We start from the raw sequence: 10,276 nt of genomic DNA, 5'->3' as shown, positions 1-10,276 counted from the left end.
CACATTATGCATAATCCCCTCGACTCTATGTATAGTAGTGTTCTCCGTAATGCATAATCCCGGATCTTCTCTTTCCATGTTCCTGGCTGCATCCTTCTACGATCGCGATCTCGGAGACTTGCCAATCAAAGATTATATATGCGCTACTTACATCCTTCTAAAATTGGAGACTGATGCAATCACTGATATATATTGCGCTACCCCACACATCGGAAAAAGAAGCCTTGCGAATAGATATGTTATCCTACTTGTATTCAGGGCACCGCTACTGCCGGGGTAAGCTCGCCGCAGGAACTGCACACCATTTTCTTAGGCAGTTGTCCCGCATCGTGATCCGAAGGGCCGCCTGGCGCTTCGCATATGCTTCAAGGCCTTCTAACTCTGCACCTTCCAACCCGATCCTCCGGCTTGCCTGATCCCTCCACCACGCTGCATGCCAGTCGAAGAACGTGCACACGCCGCATCTCCTCCTGGAGAAGTTCTACCTCTTCTATCCAACGATGTGTGCGCGCCCGAGATTTACACCACTCGACACGTAGCGCTGTGTGATAGCATTTTAGCTCGTATCAATCTAATAGACGATTTCTTACCATCAGCAAGAACGCTCTCCTTCCCTGTCTCCAGTAGTGACGCCGCGTGCCTTCCAAATCCATGATAGAGTTGATTACCTTCGGATTGGCCTACATAGCCATCAGACATTCCCCGAACATGCTCAGGTTCTAGCTTGAGTAGTTCATCTCTCCAGCTTTGTTCGTGCAAAATGTCGCCAAGGATAACTAGCGCAGTCCAGGCCCGACGGTACCGCTCTGCATCTGTCTTGATGCTAAGCTCCACCTTAGCGAGAACTCCCGCTGCACGTGTATTGGCCCGTTGGCCACACATTGATTGGCTTTGAACTTGTATAGGTGGCTGCGCAGTCGGAGGTGTCGACGGAGGTCATCGAGAGCATCATATGCTTGTGCCTGTCAGCTCCCATTCATATCTGCACAGACGTTCCTCACAAAATCGTTTGAAGCCCTTTTGAGCTGGGACGGCAACCACAGTTTGACCTCGTAGGGTTTTTCTTCCCGTGAGCTTATGGTACTAGCTGTATCGGATGCGCGAACACGGACGACCGTAGGAATGTATAATACCTGGACCTTGCACCATTGCTCGATTTTGCGTTGTAGCGCATTGCTCCGTTCTTGCAATTTTGTAAGCTGAAGGTCCGTTGAGTGAGGTCCCAAGGCAGCATACTCTCTTTCCAGCCGGCGTCTAAAAACATTGGATAAAGATGCAAGGAACGAAAATATCTTACTGCTGGTCCTCTATTTCAATACCCGATGACACGAGAACGCTTGGCGATACCTCCATATGCAGTGAGTAGTTGAGGCCGTGTTCCAGGTCTTCTGCTTCCTTCTGCGAGAGAGCAGTCGTACCGCTGCGAGAGACATAGCTGCGAAAGAATGAGAAACATAAGATCAACATAAAAAAACTAACGCACTTGTAGTTGTAACCTCGAAGGGATTCGTCTGTGATCTATCGGCTTCCCAGCCTTCAATAGCCAGCTTCCACCGAGCGACTTCCTCTGGTCGTTCTGCAATTAATGTATCATTGAAATCATTGAAGTCGATGAGGTGCTGATCACGTTGAGGTATGGCTGCCACGAGCTTTCGGAATAGACTGATGTCTTGACGCCAAAATGTTAGTAAGAGATTCCGATCACATGATGTAGGTTCCACTCACGAAAATTGGTCACTTTCTTCCAGTTAAAATCTCCGAAGTGATCATCGAGGGTGTCGCGGTGAGCCAGGGCCCATCTCGCGAGTGCTTGTTGCTACAGGGTTGATGTTCGCCCACCCGCGTTCCGGTGCCTCCCCATCAGTGCGTCCCATCCCTTTGATAAGGTTGTGTGAGTACGTGACTTGGCAGAATGCGATGTGCGCGGGAAGATGGAACTTAGGAACGAGGAACACGAATTCCTTGGTACTGCGTTCAACATGCATTTGATGTGGGTATGTAGCCATACGATCCCATATATTCTTGCTCCATTGACACGCGATATCGTAGGACACGTTGAGCGTGACTACATCCTTCGAGTATTGCAGGGTAGAGAAAAATAAATAGTCCATATTAATATACCTATAGTACACGTTGAGTGGTGCAATGATTAGTAAAGCTCTCGCCTACCTCTCGCCCTTCTGGAGATCGCCAACGCCGCAAGGACGCTTCATGTTGTGGCGTGAACAATCGACAGTGCCAGCCCCCGTTGCTGCCAAACCGCGAGAGTTTTTAGTCTCGGCCAAGTTTACAGCGTTATGGCTCGCGCAACTACTTTTCTGTATGACAAGTGGGTGAGCGAGTATGATATGGCTAGAGCCGCACCTCTTGCGGCTGCTTGCCAGTGTCATGAAGAAACTTCTTGAATGCCTTCTCTTCGACGAAGTATGCCCAGCCTTTGTTAAGACCGGGTCAGTCTTGTCGGATGATACATTTTTGCGCGCCAGTCGAAAATTAGCATCAATCGCCAGAAATAACGAATATTTCCATCTAGATCATTCCGTGAGCGAACACGCCATGTGGACTAGACCAATACACGACATACCTTTCCTCAAACGGTGTATCTTCCCAGCCATTGGGAAGATTTTTGCCCGGTTGGGGGCAAGCAGGACATAGCACTGCGCATGCACCATGTTGTGTAGCCTCAACCCCACCAGGGTCATGGCCCCGTCCTGAACGTTTGAGTAGGGTGAGGTTTCGCCATTCCTTTACCATCCGTAAGAGCGCATTATAGTGATCCTGTGAGTGAGCCGTTGCAAGCTGTTATTAGGAATGAATGAGTCAATTCAAATTGAGAACTTACCTTTTGTGGGTTAACGCCTGTGTTGTTGGTCAAGCATGCGAGCGTTTGCCAATACTCAAATGTGGAGGCCTTTGATTCGAACGAAAGAATGTGGAAGTGGTGGAGTAGTCGAAATGTTGTGGTAGTCTTCGGATCCAGTGTAGTTGCTGGGAACCAACACATGCGAAGGAGTTGCGTCGTACAAGATTGAGCTGTTTGACACTCGCAGAAGTGGAGTGGAATATTGTGCACTCCGTTGATGTCAAGAACCACGAAGTCGTTATGAACCAATGACGGGTTAGAACAATGTTCACCAGGAGGGTGTCCAAGTTGAACTTGCAGCCCAAGATCCCGCAGGTTAGTGTCTTCGAAATGTTGGCTGTTCCAGTACTGTGCAAGTCAATCAGCGCGAAGTAGTGAGCACTGCTGATTCCCACCTACCTCAATTCTGTGGGTTGGATTTTCTATATGCCTTTCTACCGTGCACGCCTTGCAATAGAGCTCAGTACCAAGACAATCCTCACATCGAAATTCAGGGGCATTCATGCAACATGCAGAACCTCGACATGCTTCCTGAAGTAAGAAATCACCACGACCCTCCAGACGGAGGAGTTCTAAAAGAAAATGATCCCGATCATCCATTCAAGTCAACAATGGGTTATCCTTCAAAACAACACGTCAGTAATTGTATCCAAGATAAATCATCTTCACTTACTCCTAAATGTCGATTCCGCTGTGAAACTTTCACTTTGAGTGATGTTTCAGCCAAGTGTTGATTGTAGACGTCGTCTTCGTTAGAGTCCAGAAGAGCCTCAAAATCAAAGGCAAAAGTATCTGAAGTATGTAAAGCAGATGGTGGTGGTGCCGTGTGAGAGCCTCTTGGAGCACCAAAGTACTCTGTCTGAGTCGAGACCTGTGCCGGTCCCTTCAAAGTGTAAGATCGATGTTTGTGAGTTGAGACTTGACTTTTTTCTGGATCCTCAGCCTGAGTAGTGTTTTGCATTCGCTGCTGAGATGCCTGATTTTTTGCATTGAGAACATACCAGTCACATGTAAGCTTGTCGTGCTCGCGGCATCTTTTTCCCATGAGGACTACAGCATTGAACATTTGAACAATGAGGATACACAACAACATACCGCACAGGGATCACGTGATGTTCAACACTAGATGCAAAATACATAGACTACAATAATCACTTGCCAATGCTAAGCGCTAATTGCCAATCAAGTGTCCCTTTGCGAAGAGCTTCAAAATATGAGTCTACACATAAGTCCATCTTCTGGATCATTTGCTCACATGCCTGGATGCGAAACTGTAAGAGGCGAGTCACCGAACATACCCCCACTCGTAGTTGCTCGGTATAAGGACCCTCTAAGCTCCCAGCTGACGTGGATAAGCCATGTGCTTTCTCCAAGAGTTTGCATACCTCGCGAACGTCATCCTCGTATTCTGGCTTCAGTGAATTCCATCCTTGACGGTCAGCAGCACAGACAGCATTCAATCCTTCAGACTCCAATCGTTGATACAGATCGGAACCTGGTTCATAACCAGAATTGAACCAGATATCGTCCAGCTGATTGAGTAGTTCGAGTGTCTCTTACAAACAGTGTGTATTAAAATCTGACAAATCAACCAAAAACGATTGACTCACATCTGAAGCTCCAACCCGGCGACGCCAGCGAGTGCGGGATTTGACACGTTCTTGCTGCCGATTCCTGTTGATTGTGAGTTCAGTAGTGGATGCGCAAAGAATGAACCACATTACTAGACTTGCCTGGCATAGTGTTTTTTCTTGGATTTTAAACGAGCTTGATGGGACTGCTCAGTTGTTTTGTACTTGCATTTCCGAGTCATGCAAGGTGTCAGTCAACTGGAATGTGTGAAAAGGCGTAGGTAAGCTTCCGCACTCGAGTTAGATTTCATGTAATGCCTCAGCAACCACTTCGGGACACATTAAATTGTAGCACATAAGTCTCATTGCAGCTGCAAATACAATAGTTTCAACAGTCTGATTTATATCTTGTGGACAGGTAAAATGAGCTACTGTATCAGAAATCTCCCGATATCACTATGTTATAGACTCGCGACCCAATAGAACTGAACTTCAATGAAATCATATTGTACAAGTAAAAACCTCAGGAGCAAACAAAAGATCACGACTTTGGGACGGCTGTTAATCCATCTCCCCAAGCTTGATATTCACAATTCTCTCAATATATATATGTAAAACATGCACTGGAAATCTATGTATCAGTCCCTACAGGAACATCGCACAACTACGTCACAAAAGTTGCTCCCTCTCTCCTGCGCAGCTTCACTTTCTGTTGCAGATGCAATAGTGGTGGAATGTGTGGTGTTAGTGACTGGTTATAGTGATTATATTAATCAGTAAACTCAGGGGTAGCACTATGAAAATGTACCGGTAGTATCCGACTTGGAGAGGCCTGTTGCAATGCGGCTCGAAGTGATTGCTATACCACAAGCATAGCAATTGCGGCGGTGTTCCCGGAAAATGCATGCCTCACATGCTCCATATTCAGTCAGTGGACTTGGCAGCTCCGCTGAATCATGTCCATCGTGTGCAGCAAATATGGCTATTGATCAGGAGTGTGATGAGCCGAGATTCAGATTAATTGAAATATTGAACATACCATTTTGGTCACTAATTAACGTCAATGCTCCTCCCAGCTCACGCAATGTGAACGCTGGGGGGTCGCCATCATCATATCCCTGGTCTGCAGCAGAAGGTCTAATGAGCCGTCAGATGAATGGTTGAAAATAAAATTTACGGCTTTGATCCCTAATCAACTTCAATGCTGCAGCCAGCTCATTTATGGTGAATGTTAATGGGGGTGGAAAATGGTAAGCCGTATTGTTGTTCCTTGGGCTCTGCATTCCAAATGAGGTGGGTAGAGTGTGAGTAAAAAAATAGCAGACGGCAGTAGTTACGAGGCGATTTCAACTCCGATCCGGCGAATACACTTGCTGATTGGTTGAAGATGTGTGGTCAGCATTAAATTTTCAGGCTTGGCTTGCGAGGACCGCACAAAACCTAAAATCACGCTGCTATTCAAAAGAATGTGTACCTCACCAAGGCAAGCGGTGACAATTGTGTCTCATCGAGTGATCATTATTAATTCAGCTCAGATAGGACGGCAGGAACAGTCTGGACCACACCTGAACAAAAGGTGTTCCTTGAGACGTACTATAGTGGGTTTCTGTTAGCGCAGCTACAGGCCAAGGTTTCCCAATACTGGGATCCAATATACCTTGAATGGTTCAAAAGATGGCCTGAAGAGGATGTAGTGTTTAAAAATACTCCTGCCAGTGATCCCCGTACAGATGAGGAAAATAAAGTTCTGGGGGCAGCACTTCAGAAGCGGAGACAGGTAAGCACTGCCCTCATGATGCCCTCATCGATGATGTACATACTGATATTCTCAAAACAGCAAATATGAACCTGGTTTAATTATAGGTCCCAACGAAGTGGCCGTTCCGCTGTGAACTCAGTGACTAGAGTAATCCAGAAAACGTTAACCAACAAAGCAAAAGGAACTCGGGTTCATACCCCTGCTGAGATCTTTTCGACCATTGCCTATAAGGAGGAAGTAAAAGAGCGGGTTCAAGACACCATTAAGTCCGGCGAGCTCGTTACTAAACAGGAAAAATTGACAGCTATTCGAAAACTTACACGCGAAGCACACGAAGCCGCACCGCCAGAAGTCCAAGCTTTGTGTGAGGAGAAGGTCTGAGAAGAGCACAAAGCAAAAGTCACACTTAATGTGCAAAATGAAAAATCTGCACCTACCAATAAACAGTATGCAATGTAAGTTTCGGCTTTTGCCCGTACACCAATTTCCCATTGCTTATACATTATTACCAGCACTCTCCAGGAGTGTACTGCTCCCATTGCGCAGTTCTTGCAAGTCATCAAGGACATGACAGGGTGGGAATGGACTGTTATTGGTGCTGGGCCTGACCCTCATCTTGGTGGCAAACTAAATGCGATGAGGTGCGTCTCATATTCGCTCGTTCATTTTCAGAATGCTCAAGACTTCTTAGTTACCATACAGGAGTGAATGGAGATGGACACAATTGGAAGCAAGCCACCCCAAAATTCATTGAGAAGCATCTCAATCCATACTTGGAATTTGTTGGAACACTGTTTCGTGAGTAACGTTTCCGTTTGATGGTCGGTCACACATACTCATTGGATTCAATAGCCGAGCATGTCAGAAAGTCTCGTGCCATGGACGTCGTCGCCCCACTCACAAACAGTCTATCACCCACAACTTCACTTGCAAACAGTCTACCACCCGCGATTTCATCTCCCTCAGGTGAAGGATCTGGGTCACTGGAGGGTGCGTCATCGACCGTGACTCCAGCATCACATGGAACTGCCCTGCATGCCCCCCTCACACTCTCGGACACCCTGCGAGGTGTCGACTCGTCTCAGATGCAGGGACCTCTGCCTTTCAGCAACCCCCTTGGCCTTACCTTTGACAATGAAATGTCCACCAACTTTGGCACTGACACCTCCATGTCCCTCAATCCATATGACGCCAGCTTTACCAGCACATCAGCATCTAACTACGATTTCGCTTTACCTGCCCGCTCCTTGTCATCCAGCGAAAATACACCGGCATCCACTATGGGAGACACAAGCGCCGGCCTTACCTTTGACAATCAAATACCCGCTGGCTTTACCACCGACACCATGGCTTTTGATCCCTATGACACCAGTGTACCCAGCACCCCGGCATCCAACTTCAATTTCATTTTACCTGCCCACTCCTTATCATCCGGTGCAACCACCCCAGCGTCCACTATGGGAGACTCATTGCCAGATCTTACCTTATCATCCAGTCCAATGCCGGAAACTCCCATTACCTCATGGAGGAAACAGATGTACAGTACATCCACGTCTGGCCTCATGACACCCCCTCGCCTTCGCTTCCGCAGTACATCTGCTATTGCCACCCCATTACCGTCTTTTGCCCCCTTCCCGGTATCAACGGAAAAGTATAACTTCAGTTCCTCTACATACCCGCCTGATCCTCCAGTGGTTACAGCTGCTGGAACAGCTCAGGTTTTGGCACCACCAGTAGTATCCTCTCCACTGTTGAGGTTGCCCAGGTTTCAGAACAGCTGGCGCTCCTCCCTTCTGATGTTGGTAGTGCATCGGGCTCCGCTGTGCAAGCCGATGACGTAGTTGTTCCTGCTGTTAGGAAGACAAAGTGCATACGCCAGCAGATGACACGTTTGGCACAGGCTGATAGCATAGGTGGCTGTTCTCAAAAGAGGTTTGTGATTTTGAGTGTTTATTATTTGCAAGCGCGAACACTAACTCAATTCTAGGAGGAGAAAGGCTATGTGATACTACCTACATTTTGTGTTCTGTCGATGTTTACGTGTCTTGTGTTGTTGACATATTGAGAATATGAGCATATTTCTTGTTGAGACTTCGCGTTTTGTGAGATGAAAGGCAGATTTTCAAGGCAGACAAGACATAAGCGTGAAATTTTGCATGATCAGGCACAAGAGCAACCAGTCTTATTAATATTTTCAAGGCAGACAGGACATAGCGTGAATATTTACATATCTAGGCACGAGAGGAGCAGCCAGTCTTAATACTCAGGCAATACCGATACCTAGAAATGAATTGAAATTCCGCTGATGCGCAGAGATCGACGAGGACTAGGCCATCAAAGGTACGGTGAATGTAAAATCTCGATTTCCTGCCAATTTGGGGTGCGGGGAACCAGGGGATATAAGGCGTGTCCCGCTGAGGGTGTACAAGAAGGGGGATGGGCTAAATCAGGCTAAGAACTGCCAATTTGGGGTGCGGGGAACCAGGGGATATAAGGCGTGTCCCGCCGAGGGTATACAAAAAGGGAGATGGGCTAAATTAGGCTAAGAGCTGCACAAAGTGGGTACCCGAATTGAGAAATGGTGTGGTGGATCATCTCTGGCAGCATTATGCATGGTGGGAATCCATTATGCATAACGGCTCACCCATCAAGGACTACAGACAACCATGCATAACCATGCAGTTTCTTACCAGACATGGTTATGCATAATTTGGACAGTATAGCCTGTGGTGTATTTGATGTCAAGGCTCAAGACTCTGGGTTCCAGGTATGTATCCACCTTTGACTATCGCACAACGCGAACATCTTTCATGCAGATTCTCATTATAAACACGACAGCCCGCAATGCGTGCATAGCTGGGGACCTGCCTGCTGCTATACAGTTTCTCACACAACAGATCGACGCTGATCCCAACAACTGCGACCCCTATGCAACTCGGTCATTCATTATGGCGAGACTATTTGACTGGGACGACGCGCTGCAGGATGCAACGAAGGCAAGATACCCTGATCCATCACGCACCACTTACAGCTGTGTGCGAAACTAATGGCAGTGACAAAATTTAAATTTTGGCATCCACGGTGACAAAAAAGGAAATACATAGAACAATGCGTCCAAGACGCTCGCAGGCATTTATAAACTTTTCAGACAACATTGGCGACACCAGCTAGCTTGCGCAGCCCTGTCACATAAATACTATGGTTAACCAAAGGATCAGCAACAATCTCAAAGACTGCGCACTTCGGCTGTGGAATCACGGATGGGAATTGGTGGATGTTACGCTCGGCGTCACAAGGACGTCTGGTATCAAAGATCAAAGTAGAGTTCGATTGCACAAGTAAAGCTAGAGTCTGCAGGCCCTGGTCTGCGTAGGTCAAGTTAAGGAATACATGCGATAGATAGAGGGTTTAAATAGGGTAAGCGATGAATGTTCAAGTGGAGCTTGTAAATGAAGAGCCAATCAGAAAAGAGAAAGAGAATCGTACGATAGAATATGATAGAAGGTGATGGAAATGAATAGAATATAGGAGAAAAGAGTAGAACCGTAACATTACCCCCGTTTTAAGGGAAGTAGTATGCACTGAATACTAAATAAAATGTCAAAGGCGATGTGCGCGTTTATATGCAAGTAAAATGTCAGAAGCGTTACCTAGTTGCCTTTCTGTCATCCATTCGTTCTCGGAACTCGGGAAGCCTTTCCAGCTAACGTTGTAGGAGCGTCTAGAAGATGAGCCACGATGACCAATGATGGCTTCAATTTCTTGTTCTTCTTCGCCGTCAATGACATCAGGTGGTGGTGCGATAAAGTTAGGACCGTGAATGTCATTTTCTTTGTAGGGGGATAGGAGGGTGGCATGGAAGACGGGGTGGATATGCCACTGTGCGGGCAGAGCAAGTCGATACGTGACTGGGGATAGTACGTCGATGATGGTGAAGGGACCTTCGCGTTTGGGGGCGAGTTTGTGATTAGGATACCCAAGATGAAGGTTTTTGGCTTCAAGCCAGACTTTGTCGCCTTTAGCGAACGGGGTGAATCGGGAGGAGATGCGCTGGTGCATTGTGTTTCGTGCGAGTTCATGAGC

The 10,276-nt window shown here is 47.1% G+C and overlaps 1 protein-coding gene across 1 annotated transcript; it reads right to left on the bottom strand.

The window, feature by feature from the left end:
- Positions 1-265: 265 nt before the first annotated feature.
- On the bottom strand, positions 266-3,463 carry DEU56DRAFT_874489 (uncharacterized protein; the record flags this gene model as incomplete). The annotated part of the gene is made up of 14 exons (XM_041355964.1): positions 266-429; positions 458-541; positions 669-909; positions 1,002-1,254; positions 1,298-1,435; positions 1,480-1,669; positions 1,726-1,799; positions 1,840-2,121; positions 2,170-2,318; positions 2,365-2,409; positions 2,448-2,529; positions 2,585-2,778; positions 2,843-3,211; positions 3,263-3,463. The coding sequence occupies 14 exons, from the start codon at positions 3,461-3,463 to the stop codon at positions 266-268; spliced, it is 2,466 nt and encodes an 821-aa protein (XP_041200774.1).
- Positions 3,464-10,276: the final 6,813 nt, after the last annotated feature.

Source organism: Suillus clintonianus, assembly GCF_016758775.1.
Source record: "Suillus clintonianus strain FC179 chromosome Unknown DEU56scaffold_213, whole genome shotgun sequence".
NCBI lineage: Eukaryota > Fungi > Basidiomycota > Agaricomycetes > Boletales > Suillaceae > Suillus > Suillus clintonianus.
Note: the sequence above shows the minus strand (reverse complement) of the source record. Positions and strands in the feature narration are given on the sequence as shown.